Below are 16484 nucleotides of genomic sequence, written 5' to 3' on the forward strand. Positions count from 1 at the left end.
CGGCGCCTGCGCACCAACCCGCGCCGCAACGGCCGCCTGGCCCCGCCCCAACGGCCGCCTGGCCCCGCCCCACCCCGCCCCAACGGCCGCCTGGCCCCGCCCCAACGGCCGCCCCGGCCCCGCCCCAACGGCCGCCCCGGCCCCGCCCCGGCGCCCAATCACATGAGCGGGCGCGGGGGCTGCCGGGAGCGGGCGCTGCCGGGGGGCTCGGCGCAGCGCGACATGGCGGCGGGCGGGCGCTGAGCGGCCGCGGCGGAGGCGGCGCCGGGGGGAGGCGGCGGCGGCGGCGGCGGCTGAGGCGGGAGCCGAGCGGAGGCCGTGGCGGCGAGCGGGCAGGCGGCGGGCGGGAGAAGAAGGTGGCGGGCCCGGCCAGGGTCCCCGGGCGGCGGCGGCAGCAGCGATGGCCCAGTGCGTGCAGTCGGTGCAGGAGTTCATCCAGGACTCGTTCGTGCCCTTGGTGGCCGCGCTGTGCAGCGAGGAGGCGGAGCGGCTCACCCGCAAGAACAACCTCAGCTTCGCCGAGCTCGTGAAGCCCTTCTGCCGCCTCACCTCGGAAGGTCGGTGCCGGCCGCGGGGACGCTTGTTTATGTGGTCGCGGGGAGGGCGGCGCCGCTGCCTCCCTCCGGCCCGGCCCGGGCGGCCAGGGGCTCCGGGACTGCCGGGGCCGCGGCCGCCCTTAGAGGGGGTGGCGGGCGGGCGGCAGCCCCGTGCCGCGGCCGAGAGACGGGCCCTGCGGAGGCCGCTGAGGTGGCTGGTAGGACCCGTAAGTCGCTTTAAGTCACTCTGATCGCCTTCGGTCTTCTCCCTTCCCTGGGGAGCAATGGGCTCTAGGCTGCTCATGGAGACGTCGCAGAAGGCTAAAGGGAAAGGTGTCGCGTGCTTCTTCGGCTACCGAATACAAATACTTGTATAAATACGCCTTATAGTTTAGTGTTTTGTTTTGGACTATTTATTTATTTTCATCTTGGTATTTCTGGTAAGCTTGTTAAAGAAACCAGTCACTGGGAGTAATCTTTTACAGTGTTAACTCTAATTTCAGCTACAAGCCCCTGCCTTTTCTCCTGTGTAGCTCTCTCAGATGTGTTTTGTTGTTCTTTCTGCCTGTAAAACCTGTGCAAACAGGAGGAGAGGAAGAAGCTGCCTAGGTGGCATAGGGATAAAATGACCATGTAAAATACTAGCAAATTTGGAAGTTCGCAGCTTTGGAGAAGCTGTAAGATTCCTTCAATGTTATCCTTACAAAAGCAACAACAAAAGACCTAAGCTATGCTCTTGGAGATCCTGCTCATTAAAGCAGCATGCTGAATGATAATTGTAACAGAAGTGAAGAGCTACTCCACAGAACAGCAATGCAATAGCATTTGTCATATTTGGCTTCTGGCATGCACTCAGCTCAGAGTCTGTTACGGTCTTATGTTGAGGAAACATTGCAAAAAAATTAAGCTTATACTGTCACTTCGGATGAATTTTTGCATTGCAGCTTAAGTGAATGGGGCCAACTTAAAAGCTAGTATGTGTGGAAATCTGCCTTAATTCTGCTGCAAGTCTTAGCAACCTATTAATCATACTTAACTATAACTTGTTATAAATGTTTTTCCCTCTGCTCTTTAGTAACACTCCTGAGCTACATGAGGAGTACTCTGAGGAGTACTTACTCTGTTGCTTAGTTGAAACTATTTTGGTTCATTGTAACAGTTAAGGAACCTGAAGCCTCTTCAATGTTTCCTGTGTGTCTTAATATAACTTGCTTATAAACAAAATTACTCTTCATCCTCTTTTTACAACCTCTTTTTAGAGAGTAGCGACTGCTAAAGATCAGACACCCTACTTCTGTACAACATGAGATTTTTTGATCTGGCTTATTGGGAGACTGTTACTATCTGTGAATTTTTATATTATTCCGAAACTTCCATAGAATAGCATTACTATTTTATTGCAGTAGGTTCTCTGTAATGTCTGTTTCTGTAAGTTTTCTTCTGTATGTTCAGCTTGACTGCAGTTCTGCACTCCAAGTGTGACCACTTCTAGTTTCATGAAAAATAATTTACTGCATGCTGGAAGTAATTTCTTGTCATGAAAGCCAGTGTGCTTGAGGGTAAGGTAGTAGAAGGCATTTGATTTGGGCAGAAGGATAGATCAGGGCTTCTTTTTAAATTTATATAATGGCAAACAACTTCTGATAGCTTCAGAATTTGTGGAGTTTTATGATAGGGCAAATTAGCTTATCACAGTCTGCTTAAGCACCATTGTATTTAGAATATCAGCAAGTGCAAGCATCATTATACCTACAATAATAGCGAGTGAAACTGTTAATTGTATCTCCTGCCAAAGGCCCTGAAATCATAGAATAGTTTCTTAAATTGGTTGCATGGATTTAATCAGACTTTTTTTTGTGTGTGTGTGATGTGTATCATGTCTGATTAAGAGGAAGAAAGGAATGATTAATGATCTGATGTTTTGGACAGCAGGGTGTACGTAAATATGCATTCATCTGAATAGTCTGCTCAGTTGTGCTGTGGTTTTGTGAATTGATATTCCTGCCTTCTGGAATACCTCACTGAGTTCTTAATGTGAATCACAGAATGGTTGAGGCTGGAAAATTGGGCTAATTTGTATTTAATGTATTTTAAAGCTCTTGTACCCATGCAACACCTCAAATTATAGAGGAGTTGAGGAGGTTTGAGGAGTTGTGACCTGTTTGCCACTAACCTTTGATTTTGATTACACTATAGTTTTTCCTTAAAGTCTAGAATTTAGCTTATGAGCTTACTAAATACTGCATGTTCACAAGTATCCTAGTTCAGAGAAACAGTGTAGTTTTGGAACAAATCACACTGATGTGCAAAACAGTTGATGCACAGAAGCTAAAACTGGGCCTTAACATCTCCCCAACAGAGATGTTAAGGCCCAGATTGCTTTGAGCCATGTGGCAGTCCAGAGACCTGATTATGTTTAGCCTCGAGTAGAATCGCACAATTGCATATAATGGCCTCTGCACCCAGTAGTTAATCTCAAGATGGACTTTTACCCATTAATTTCTTATCATTCTTAGTGAAACAAAAATACTTGTGCATGATGGCAAGTTGTGGTGGTAGAATGCTTTAAGCACAAGTTTAAGGTGTTCTTTGCTGTAACTTCTAACATTTTTGACTTTAAAATTCTCAATTTTTAAAAATATTGTCTTTAAAAAATAATGTCATTTTTTGACTCAAAAATGACATTAAAATGGCTTTCAATAACTTCTCCTTTAACGACTGAAAAAAACTTAAAGTCAAATGGCAATATTTAAAAAAAAATGACAATTTTACACTTTAAATGTTGAACTTAAATAGCTGCTAGAAAACTATTTATTTGAACTTAGTTTGCTGTTAGGGTTTCTGTGCATGAGTAGTTTGGCACGAGTCCCAGAGTGATGTGGGATCGCTTTATCTCTTGATGTGAAAGATAGTGTTCTATTTTACGTTACTCCTTCCATTCTTGACAGAATACCTTCCGAAATAGCCTTATGGATGCTTTAAGGCAATATGTAGCAGTACTAAGGCAAGACATTGGTGGGATACAGACTATGTCCTCTATGTCTCTCTCTAGCTAGTTCATGGCATGCGTGCAAGACTTATCATCTGTATGCTTTACGGCCGCGTGGAAGCTCTCCATTATTCATTATTATTCGTTATGTTTTACATGAGTCAGCAAGGATGAGTCTTGATTCTTATAGCTACACTGATAAATTTTATTTTCTTCTTCTAAAAAGTTTTTGCCCACCTTCAGCTGTTGTTCCTGCCACTTGCCGCTTCTTCTGCATTTGGTAATCTTTTTTGGTGATTGTTGGGCCCTAGGACTGATCAATCTGGTTAAGCTGATTAGATGGAAAAAATACTAGTTTTTTGTTCTCTGGGATGATTTATCTGTGGGATGAACCAAACTGAATTCCTTAAACTGGGCCTGCACAATTGCTGTCCTCTGTGCTGAGAGCTTATGATGTGGCTCCAGTTCAAGAAACTGATGTGGCTAAAAGTTATTTTGGGGTTATTTTTTGGTAAAACCATTTCTCTGAACTACTTTACTGAATTCTACTGTGAAATCAGTGCTACCTTAAAGGTTGGGAGTGGTCGTGAACCTGAGGAGGGTAGAACAGTGAGATGCTAGTGCCAGCTGCATTAACATCTAAACCTGGGGAGTATGTATAGTCTCATCTATGTGGTTCTTTCTCCTGAAAAGATTTGGAGAAAAGGTGTGAAACTCTCCCAGCTTGGAGGCTGAAGATTCAATTTCTGAATCATGGTGTAAATCCTGAGCTGAGCTGCCAGACTAGAGGAAGAACATTTTAATATGCCTCACTTCAGTGTACAGAAGTTTGTGTGAATGAGAAGTGGTCTGGGGCTGGGCTCTGGGGTGTGTGGTCTCACAAAATAGATTAGATAGGCAAACCCAATACCTCCTGCCTGTGTTTGTGGTTCGAAATGGGAAAAATGATCTGAAAAATTGCAGAGCATATCCAGTGTTACAACTTATGTGATATATTTTGGGCAATTCTTAAAACAGTCCTTAAATCTAAGGTCATAACGTTGATAGTATTTAAAAAAAAAAAAAAAGTAAATGCTTGTTTGGATGATGTAATCCTATCCCTGGTAAGTTTATTGACTGCTATTATGTACTGGAATTTTTTGTCACACTCTTTGGAATATGATATGTTAACAGTGACATCGATGTAGCTAATACACAACTTGCACTAAAAGCTTGCCTCTTCCACAAGGAAGAGACTGTGGAACCATGTAGTAGGTTAGAGGGTGTATGAGTACTTTGCTATCCATTTTGAGTGGGTATTATTATAAATAAAACCCTACTTTCACTTTCATCAGTCTCTCTGGGTAAACCTAATGTGGAATTTATGGCAGAAATGAAGCAAGCTTCTCTCTAGGTGACCCTGTGTGTGCAGGGGATTGGACTAGATGATCTCTAGAGGTCCCTTCCAACCTTAATGATTCTGTGATTCTCCTTCCCTGTGCGCGCTCTGCTTTTTTGATAGTCAAGTACTATGGGTTGTATTCTAAAATTGATGATGGACAGGTCTAGTAGCTAAGCAAGTGTATCTTAAAAACAAACCCCCAAAAGTCCATGAAAGAAAAGTTAATTTATGGTAACTGTTTTAATTTTCTGTTATGCTGCTCTAACAAAGCTTGTTTTTTTTCTCCTTTTCTAGTTCACATGAGAGATCCTAATAATCAACTACACATAATTAAGAACCTGAAGATTGCTGTCAACAACATTATTACAAACCCACCTCAGCCAGGTGCCATTCGAAAGCTTTTGAGTGATGTTGTATCTGTCAGCCAGCCTGCTGAAGGGCTAGTAGCTAACGTGATCACAGCTGGAGACTATGATCTCAACATTAGTGGTATGTGAATACTGTATTTTTCTGTGATTTAAATTAGAGCTTTTTATTACAAAATTGAAATAGCAACTTATTACGCCTGATAAAGATCAGATAAACATATAAGAATTTGCCTACAGTATTGGTACTAATGTACAGTTTTACTTGGTCATTCTAATCTCATTTTTTTAGTGTTCTTGCACATTGCTCAACGCAAGATTTTAAGGTCATCGCAAAAAAGTGGTTCTGCCATGAAACTCAGTGCTTCATATTTCCCTGTTAGAAGGGTTAGACTACTCTGAAAGATGAAAAAGGTTTGCAATGTTTTATTTCTTGGAGCTCTAAAAAAGTCGAGACATGAATTTTTTGAGAGCCGAGAAGATTAAGCTCCTCTCAATTAAGGCGCTAATCCACTAAAGCCTTTGAGTACATACTTAATTTAAAGCATGTATGAATTGTCCTATTTAAACATGAGTTTAAACTGCTGGTACTTAGCTTGGCATACTTTAAGGAATTTGGTCCTATATGTTTGTTATTTGGATATAACAAAAGCCTGAGAGGTTTATTTTACTTATATGTCTGTGTGTTTGTCTACATATATATGTATACGGTAAATTTGTGAGGAGATGTAGTAGCGTTGTTTGACTTTTTTGATGTGTGAATATGGAAAAAAAAATATAGAATCTTCAATTCCTGGTTTACAAGCCATGTTTTCAAGCTGATGAAATATTGATAGTAAAAGAAAAGACTTGAAAGGCTTAATTCTAAATGTTGAGAATTACTAGGGGAACTACAGCCTCTTTTCACAGATTTCATGTCCCTGTTTTTCTGTGGAATTGGTTCTCTCCTTCATGGCTTTTTTATGTAAAACATTTCTGAAGGGGTAAAATCTGCTTGAATTGTTAGGGGATTCCAATTTTAGGAGTCAGAAATCTTCTGGTGAGTAGAATCTTCCATAAACAGTCTCAACTCAGAAGTGATCTGGCAAAGAGAAAAGAATGACTACTTTATCGAGCCATTCTGTGTGTAGTGGTGCAAGCAGATAACCCTCATTTTGTCTCCTGTATTTGCAGCTCACATCCCCTGTGAGCTGGGTATCATCCTTGAGTATCTTTACATCTCTTATTTAAGAACAGTTAGGTTCTTAATTCTCTTCTGACTGGATGTTGCCATCCTGTAGTCAAGGAGACATATCATGTAGTCTTTATTTAAGATTACATTTGGGGCAAAATAATGTAACAATTTGGTAACTTTGTACCTCTTCATAAGCTTTAGCAGTACTACTACTGTCAGTAACTCTTGACAACAAAATTGGGATTCCACTACATTTTAGCAGGACATGGCAAAGTCTCTAGCTTGTCAGATAAAAGAGGAAAAATATTTCAAAGTAGAAAATGAAATCTTAAGAAACTTCCCTACTCTCCCTTCCTCCCATTTCACCCCCTGCAACTTTGTTAGAGCTTTTTATTGAAAACATGTGAAGCACTCATTCCGGCCACAGATTTTCATTTTAATGGACATTTTAATAGACGTGTGAAATGCTCAAATCTTTCCTTTAATTTGCTGCTCTTGTTCTTATTGTAAATTAGTTTATGATAGTAATATTTAAGCATATTTTCTTGATCTTTAATGATGATCAAGTACAATATGTTTTGAAGGAAGACATAAACTAAGAAAGACATAAATGAGTGTGTTCCCATAGTGGGGTCATGGTCCTGTTTAATTTAGAAAAGCTTTGGAACTGCTATGATAAATTGCTTTTGTATTAGTGGTCTCATATCTTGTAGTTCCATAATACTGCTATACTGATGAGACTTGTACGGTTCCTGAGAGGGCATTTGTGTTCAGCTGTGCATGTCTTCCCTCTCCCATGTGCTGGTGCATGTGGAGAACAAGTAGAAGTGCTGCCACTGAAGACTTGTTTGGTACTTCCTTCCCTACCCGGTTGCATCAGTTTTCAGCTGAATGGCTTCCCTGGTCCTGCTCATTCAAGGCTGCATGATGCTAGTGCTGACTTACAGAAATGCAGGACCATGGCAGGACTAAGGAGGATGCTGGGACAGCCACTTTCTGAATCTAACCTCTTCAGCTACTTTAACTGTAGTGCTGCAGGCTGAGAAGTCTCGGAAATTATTGGCTTATGTTTATAGTCTCTTCCAGGTAGAAGAATAGGAATATATCTAAATATAACTTTCTGATTCTTTACACCTTTATAGTTTTCTCATGTTAAGGCCAGAATTTGGACTGAACTGGAAACAAATATTAAATTGTAAAGTATGCCCTGAAATGTTGAGCATGAAGCATTCATAATTGATCTTATCCGGATTCAAATGTCTTCAGTCATGACGGGCCTCTGTGATACAGATTTCGACCTCATGCTACCAAAGCGTAAAAGGCAATAGTGTGTTTTCGCCTGAGCCTCTTTTTAGTATAATAATACCATGTTTTTTCTATCAGATCGCTCAGTTAAAGCTAGTGTTCCTTGGTACAATAATTGGAAAGAGACACTGATGGAACTGAACACATCTGCATTTTATTCAGGTATTTTTTTGTGGCTGGTGCGGATTTGCCAAATTGCCCTCTATCTCTTTTCCATGTGCCCCATCCACCTTTCCCTACCATCTGCAACTGTTTAGCACTTCTCTTGGCATAGATGTGTGTTCCTCCATTTTTTTCCCAGAAAAAAAATGTTGGTGATGGCTGTTTCATTCTCTTTTATTCATAGTTCTAAATTCTAATCCTGTTAAGCTAATGTTAACCTGTGGTCTCCCCATAGAATCCAATTAAATGCAGAGTGGGGGAAAACTGATTCTGATACTGTAAAGTACCATCTTGTTTGATCCTACAAGAACTGTATACTGTCACTGTTCTGTATTTCAAATACAAATACTTTTCAGCTTCTCTCTGTCTTTTTCTGTGCGTATAGTAGTGTTCTTCAGGTTGAAACTAAAGTGTAACTGTACTTAAGTATATGCCTCTGCTCTGTTGTATTTTCTGGATTATGACTTTCTTCAAAATTGACTTTTATAATGCATATTTCTAATCTATCTTATATCTATTGCTGCCAAAAGTGCATTGATTGTTGACTTCTCAACTTGCAATGGAGCTGTATGTTGTAGTCTATAAAATAGCTGATTTTTTTCTTCCCTCACCAAGACTTAAATATTAATAAAACTTAGGCCTTCAATTGATCATAATTATCCTTTCAATAGTGTCCGTTCACATGTTACTAAATTTTGTCTTTTCTGAATGTGCCAGATACTGACAAAGTTCTTTTTGCGTAGTAAAATAAGAAAGTATAAAACCTAAGGAAGTAGATTTCTCATACATAAGCTGATTTGTGCAAATAGAATCCATACTTTTTAATGGTTTCTGAACACACTAACAAGTTTATGTGGACTTGAGCTCTGCTAATTTAGCATACTATAAATGTGTACTGGAGAAAATAACATATACACATCTGTGATACTTTGCACTGTTAAAACACATGGTGCATAACATGATGTTCTTGAAAAGTTTAACAAAGTGTTTGCTTTGAATAAGGTGCATGATTATTTTTGCAAGTATCTGATATAAATGATCATGGCCATATAAATCTTGAGTAAATGTGGCCGTGTGCTGGGCTCTGTAGAGGAAACATGATTGGTTTTTAGCCTCTTCGTAGGTTCTTACTGGTCTAAAACAAATGGGCTTAGTGCAGCCTGTTTTGTTGTTTCCACTGTTTTGTTGTGGTTCAACTATATAACCAGAATGGAAAAATGAAAATAGAAATTAGAAAGTAGTAATTTCTACACTTAATAGTTTAATACTGCTTGGTTTTGAGCCTCAATTACTACAAGGCTGCATTATACTTGTAAATGATACACCAGAGGATTTTTTATGGTTTATTTTTAATAACAAGCTGTGTTTTCCTTGATGTAAGTAATTCCAATATTTACATATTGGACGTAGTAAACATGATGGCATTTTTGCCACAGATGACTGTTCAAAAATCACTTGGTTAGATCATAATTGCGACTATACATTTGCTTCTTGATGATCTTTTTAATCATGGGAATAACGTTGACAGATTGAGTTCAGTTGTAAAATGTGAGGATGTTTGACTTAAACTTTTGGATGAAGCTGGCATGAGGTGGTGTGTTTTTTTTTTTTTTTTTTTTTTAATCCTACACTGTCAGATCAACTTTAAAGCATTACAAGATGTTCTCCCAAAGCCCCTTTATTTAGGGAGAGGGGGAGCAAATTGACAAATATTTAGGAAATTCTTATGCAAATTAAATCAAGGAATGCACTTCTTGCTTTCTTGGACACTATGAGAAAAATCTCAAGGGTTTTTTATTAATGCATTTTTCCTTGCCAATCGTTCTTTTCTAGTTTGCAGATGATTTTATTCTGCATTCTAATTTATTGTGCAATGTGAAATCAGACTATTATAAATTATTTTGCCCTTTTTTGTACTGAGATGAATGAATTGCAGAATTGTGATGGCATAAAACAAATCTTGAAAGGAGAAATATTTCATCTCTAGACTGATAGCTGGTGTGGAAAGAACCAAGCTAAGTTTTTAGGTTCACAGACTCTTCGGATATCCCACATCTACTTAGTTTCTCTGTAGATCTTGCTTGGATACTCTGAAGTAGTCGCAGGGCAGGGTATCCTTGTAAGGATTTAGTGCCACCATTCAGAGCTGAGTGTTTCAGCGTTTCTGTTGGTGCATGTTTGTGGGTTATGGGGGAGAGGAGGAACCTGACTGACTACTGGCAAGTCACAATGCTTGCAGAAAGCTTCTTGGCAAAACCCACAGGATAGGGATTTAGTAATTCTTGGTCCCTATGTGTATTCCAAAATGAATTTAGCATCGGTCAATCGATACAACCTTACATGAGATGAATACAATAACTGTTAGAAGAAATTAATTCCTTTTCTTCCAAGTATGTGTGTTTAGAGGGCTGAAGTAGCAGTTATTTTAACAGTGCATATATTCAGCATATACTGAATATATGAACTTAAAATATGGAAGGAGCTGATACTTAAGATCTTAGTACTCAATTTCACAGAATTAAAGTATTTGAATATCTCTGACCTGTATGTTTTCAAACTCTGTGTTCTGGAAGCTTTTGCTTAGACTGTTTTCCCCTTCCCCTCCTGTCTGGGTCCTGCAACTCTTGTCAGGGCTTGCAGATTTCACTTATTGATGTAATCTTTTGTAGTAACTTTATTTGAATTCATAAACAGAAGCTTGGCTGCATAAATAAGCTTGGTCTTATCTTATTGTGTATTTCAGCTACTACTCCTTGGTTTGAGTCTTACAGAGAGAGCTTTCTTCAGTCAATGCCTGCATCGGATCACGAATTCTTAAACCACTACGTTGCATGTATCCTTTGAGCATTTCTTCCAGAAGGCTGTTACAAATAGCTGCAGAAATATAATGCAAGAGACTTTGAAATTTTTGAATAACTTGTGCTGCGAAATACCCCTTAGTATATCGAACTATTTGAGCTTAATTCTGTAAGGGAATTTTTTTGAAGATGCCTATCTGTTTATATCTTGAGCTGAGCTGTAAGCTAATACCTCTGAACTTATCCCAGAATGTTTTCAGCTGTGGCGTTTTAGGTACATGTTGACTGTCTTCATTGTACAGCAGAGTTTTATGCTGGCATGTACTTGCAGCTTTTCATTAGCTTTTCTAGTTCTTGAGAGGTGGGGAAGCGTTGAGAGATAGTCTAAAATAGCCAGAAGCTCATCCCCAAAAGCTGTAAAGATGCTTCAAATGTTTTTGCAGCAACTTTTTTTGAGCAAAAGTTAAGCCTCATTGGCTGTGGGGGTGGGGACTCTGCTGTTTCACAATGTAGTTGATGTTGACTTTGCAATAAAATTAATGATGTAAGTTTTGCAACTCTCTGTTTCTAAAGCTTAACTGTACTTCATCATTTCAGTATGGTGGCAGAGTTATCTTTGAGCTAGTTTGTGTAGAATTAATTTGACAAAGTATTGATTCTGGCCCTTGGCTACTAAATTGTAGTAGCAGTTTAAATATTTTGGCTTCTGTAATTAAATGACTTTGGTTTGGTGAATAGAAGTGGCAAAGCAGAATTTCTTATTCAAGTTCAGATTCACGCTGAATATCTCTCCTTTTTAGTCAAATGTGAACACTTATTAATGCTGTGTGTTACTGTTTGGTCAGGTGATGTCTTAAGTTATAGTTTTTTGAAAGTTAGGAAGTAAAATACATTAGAAGTGTCCTTTAATTACACTTGTGTAAATATAAGTTTTACCTATGAGCAGATGATCTCAATCTAAAATGCTAAACTAACTATAAGCTTGAATTCCATCTCAAAACTGGAGAACTGGAGAAAGTTAACATTTCATCTCATGCCACAGGTATTAGCTAACTGACCCTGTAAGTTTTAAAGCATGTTTTTCATGTGAATTTCCCTTCCCTTCTCCTCACCCCCTGCAAGCTGAATCCAGACCAAACTGGAGTTGCACAGCTCAGCCTCATGTGTTTTAAACAGGGGCTGCTCCCTGTTCAGCTGTGTGGTTGGTGGTTGCTCCTGGTCTTCAGGCAGACGTCCTTAACAAGACTTTAGGTATGCTTGTAGTTTCGTCTGGTGAGCCAGAGCCTGTGGAACAATTTCTGAAGCTGTCTCAAGAACAACACCGCATTCAACATAGTAGTGAATATTCCTATCCAAAATGGTTTATACCAAACACGCTTAAATACTATGTATTGCTGCACGATGTAAGCATGGGAGAAGAGCAAAGGTGATTTTTCTGCTTTAAGCAAATTTTGACCAAAATTCGTATGTTATAAATTACTGCTAGTATATTCTGTTGTGTGCTTAAGCTTAACCAGCTTGCTGGCTATTATTAAGGCAGACTTCTGTAGGTAGTATTCCTAAATCTAATTAAAGTAAATGCTCGGTTTCAGCCTTTTGAGGTAACGATTTCTATGCTAGCTCCCTGAACCAGTTCTTTTTTAGGAGTCTGTTTCATCCTTTTTTAAAGAAATTATTAAAAAATACAAGTTCTTTTTATCCCTGTGGATAACTGGAGGATTGGTGTGATATCAAGACAGGGTAAACACGGTTTAATTTTTTTCAGAGCTGACTCCATTTATGAAGAGATGAAGCAGAGATATGGAACTCAGGGTTGTTATTTACTGAAAATAAATTCACGGGTGTCTAACAGAGGAACAGATGAACAGATACCAGATCCTTGGAGTCAGTACCTTCAAAAAAGTAGTATCCAGAACCAGGTATTACACTACTTTAAAATACTTTAAAAGAAATTATGTATATTAATGTCTATTTTTGTTGCATTAACTTTTCCATTAGTATTATATTTTTTCTATGGAGTATGCTCAGAGTTGTTGCCCTGGTCAGTGCATATGAAACAGAAGTGTCCTTTATGGTAAGGATTTTTATTTTTGGTTAACAAGCAATATATATATATGTATGTATATATTTTCCTTTTTGTAACTTCAGGCAATGGCATTTGATGTGTTCTGTCATCTGCCAAGACGATATGATGGTATACATGCATAGGCTAGAGTATTTAGTTCTGTTTGGTGTTACCATCTGTAGATGGACTAAAAGTATTCCTTAAATCTGCTTTTAACTCTCCTGCCCTTTTAACTGTCCAATTAAAGGGTGTATATGTGTGGAATCAGTCCACCATCAAATCTAGCTGGCACTAGACCACTAAAAGATCAAAGGTGTATATTTTAGTGTTTTAGCTGTTTGGATGACCTAAAACTTATGTTCCTACATAAGCTATTCCTGAGATATATTCAGGGGAGGGAAGGGAAACAAGCTTCCCTTCACCAATTATCCCACATAGCCTTATATGTATATTTATGTGTATGCATATATGTATATATAGGTATATAGAGAGACTTTTTTTAATGAGGGCTCTTCAGTAATGGTGTTTGGGAGTGTATTCAATAATTCAGGTATTGCTATTTAAGAGTTAACCATAACTGTTGGAAATGCTTAAGTTGACAGTGAAGCTGTATGAGCAAGCTGGAAGGTATTTGCTTTTGTTACTGGGCAATTCCTTGCAAACTGTTGAAAAAATGAAAGTGTAAGAACATTTAAATTTAACATAATTTCTTAGTCTTTGAACTGTAACTGAATTTAACAATTATTGATGAGGGACTTCTGTGTTCTAATGTTTTTGAAACACACTTGTGTTTTCTTTCCCCCTTGGTGTAGGATAGCTATGAAGATTATCCATATTCTGTCATTTCAAGTAAGAATGCTGATCACTTGATATCAGATGGCTTAGATGATGAGATGAAAGGTATTTTTTTTTTTTTTTAACTGCCATAAAAATGTCAATGTGATAGCATTTATAAACCTGTTTCATGTCTTGGATGGTAATCTGATCTCTGGGCAAGTTGTGATATGCCTGTGTGCAGTTTGTAAATACTGCTACTTTTATAAGCATTAATATGTGTGCTGGTTTTAAAACTTCACAGATAATTAAAAATAGGTAACACTTCATACATCCATAAGCTTAATCAAGGTATGGATAAGTGGCAGGTGATCTCTGAACTGAAATTAAAAAAGCCTTACAAATTCTGTTAGAGTAGGCAAAAGAGAAACTTGCTTGATGCTCAGATATACTTAACTTGGTGTCCACAAAGGAAAACAGTGTGGCTGATCCACTGGTTGGTGGAGATTGGTGGATGCATCTTTAATGATATGGCTTCTGTTTGTATTGGGATCATAGCTTGTAAGATTAAGCACATGGTTTCCAAATTCTAAGTAGATAACTTTCCTTATAGCAAAAGTGAAGACTGCCTCGCTTTAATGTAACCTGGAATTAGTTTTTTTTTTTTTTTCCTTTTCTTGTTTTGTTCTATCTACTTTTAGATTTGAAAATGACCAAGTAGGAAGATATTTCAGTTAGTCTGAGTACTTATCTAGGAGTTCTTCTCTGAAGGCATAGAAGACAGAACAGTTACTGAAGCTGAGTGCAGATTAAATCATGCTTTATTTTTAGGCTATGCAGGATACAGGTGAGAAGCATCATCAAATAAGGAGGCAATGCAGGTAACAAACAGTGGCCTGACTTGGCCCAGGTCATACAGATCGGTGTCGAGCGGCATGAGGAAACAGAGCCTCCTTGTAGAGGCAGCCTGCAAGTCCCTGAGCAAGCAGCCTCCGGAAGCCTTGTGGGCCAGTGGTAGCCTGTGGGCTACTGCTTGCACCTTCCATACCAACCTTCATACCTGAATAAAATCCCTCAAGGGGTTGCTTTCTCAGTTTAGCTTTGCCTAGTGCTGCCTGGGCCAGAGAAAACAAATTAGGTGTGCTTACATATAGAAAGGAAATAATAAGATGAGAAGTTAGCAAAATTTTACTGATCGAGACAGTATCTTGGTCTACTCAGATTGCTAGAAGCAATAGTGGTTAACCACTTACTGAAGTACAAGGGCTTCACAGGAGATTGACACACTGCATAATTGTTTAAAAAAGGGAAACAGTAGCATTTTAATTTATCAGAAATGGAAAATAAACACTTGGATCCAATTCATCTAGTGTAGGAACTGTTGCATTTCTATTCCAGGAATATTTACCTCCCGTTTTTAATGTTGTATTCGGTGAACATTGTTAATACTACTTAACATACTTAATGATCCTTTGCACTAAAGCCTAAATCAAATGTACCTCTGGAAGTATGTGTTCGAGGGGATGGCATTCAATTGGTTACATTTAATGATCTTCATATTTACTGTCTCTTTCTTTAACTGTTTCAATCTTTTGACAGATGGCCTATCAAATAACTTTAAAACTCACCCCCTTCAACTGGATCACCCCAGTGGCAGTTTGGATAGCACTGATTACATGAAGGCTACTGCATCATTGCAGGAATCCAAGAAATCCAACTCTGGAATGCCTCATGGTGCATGTTTAACACTCACAGATCACGATCGAATTAGGCAGTTCATTCAGGAATTCACATTTAGGGGACTTCTGCCACATATAGAGAAGACAATTCGGCAACTTAATGATCAGGTCAGTTTCTTTTAAAAACTCTTCCTTGACACAACAAGCATAAAACACTTGTAAGATGAATCTAATTATCCAGATTTGTATTGAAATTATTTTCTTATTCAATATTGTAAGTAAATTTTAAGAGAAGCAGCAGAAGTTGTTTTGGCTCAGTTCATGTCTTAAAAACAAAGCTTCCTGATTAAAGCCTGTATGAACTATTGTCAGATGAATATCTTTTATCATCTTTTAAGAGATTTAATCTACTTAAATTGTATGAGCTGGAACTCACGTGGAAGTTTCCTTACTGGTGAGAATGAGTCTTTAAATGATTGAACTTGCTTGCATAGCATAGACAGCACTTGGCACTGGGCAGTGTTTGTAATGTGGTAATGGAGAGAATGTTCCTTTTCTTGAAATGTAGTGGTATTGATTAAGGTTAACCAAAACAAGGTATTAGATTTCCTATTAATTTGATCAAATACATCACCAAATAATTCATCCAACCTAATCCTAAAAGAGATTAAGTGTAGGAAATCCACAGCAACAGTAGTGAAGCTCAGCTATCAGAAACTGAATAAATATATGAACAACTTCTACCTTCCTATCAGTGATTCACTCCAAAGGAGTGTGTGTTTGGTCATTTTGTTAAAGCAGTTCTTGGGGAATCCTAAAGAACCTCGTGATTCTAGAATGGTCTGTCTTGTATCTTGTACGATGGTCTAGCTTGTGTCTAGTGCAAAGCAGTGCTCTAACTTTACTTCTTGTCTCTTTGCAGTTAATATCCAGGAAGGGTTTGAGTCGAACACTATTTTCTGCTACTAAAAAATGGTTTAGTGGCAGTAAGGTTCCAGAGAAAAGCATAAATGAACTGAAGAATACATCTGGCTTGCTGTGAGTAACTTCTCTCTGACTTCAAATCTAAATGAAAAATGTGCGTTTTCAGGGAGTGGAGTGCCTTTTTTATAGCAGATTCTTGAAAGGGAACTAGAATAACTACTGTAAAAAGCTTTCACTGGTGGAGGAATCATGAGAAGTACTGTGTAATGTGCAAAAAGAGTAGCATGGCCTAAGAAAAAGGCAACTAAAGCAGAAGGGTAAGAGAAACTGCT

The 16484-nt window shown here is 38.8% G+C and overlaps 1 protein-coding gene across 7 annotated transcripts in view; it reads left to right on the top strand.

Annotated features, from left to right (window-relative positions):
- Positions 1-359: 359 nt before the first annotated feature.
- The window catches only part of TRAPPC8 (trafficking protein particle complex subunit 8), a 45062-nt gene continuing 28937 nt past the window's right edge, over positions 360-16484 (top strand). For 3 of the 7 annotated variants that reach the window (XM_088536318.1, XM_088536320.1, XM_088536319.1), the window contains exons 1-9: positions 360-557; positions 5201-5395; positions 7829-7912; positions 10656-10745; positions 11962-12136; positions 12476-12629; positions 13588-13675; positions 15149-15396; positions 16151-16266. In XM_088536318.1, the coding sequence (XP_088392444.1) occupies positions 401-557; positions 5201-5395; positions 7829-7912; positions 10656-10745; positions 11962-12136; positions 12476-12629; positions 13588-13675; positions 15149-15396; positions 16151-16266 (1307 nt within the window). In that variant the 5' untranslated portion in view covers positions 360-400. The remainder of the gene's footprint in view (positions 558-5200; positions 5396-7828; positions 7913-10655; positions 10746-11961; positions 12137-12475; positions 12630-13587; positions 13676-15148; positions 15397-16150; positions 16267-16484) is intronic. The other 4 variants (XM_088536323.1, XM_088536325.1, XM_088536324.1 and 1 more) reach the window with 3 other exon arrangements.

This window comes from Tinamus guttatus, unplaced genomic scaffold (assembly GCF_059628265.1).
Source record: "Tinamus guttatus ecotype Peru unplaced genomic scaffold, ASM5962826v1 Tinamus_guttatus_pri_ptg000659l, whole genome shotgun sequence".
In the NCBI taxonomy this organism is placed as follows: domain Eukaryota; kingdom Metazoa; phylum Chordata; class Aves; order Tinamiformes; family Tinamidae; genus Tinamus; species Tinamus guttatus.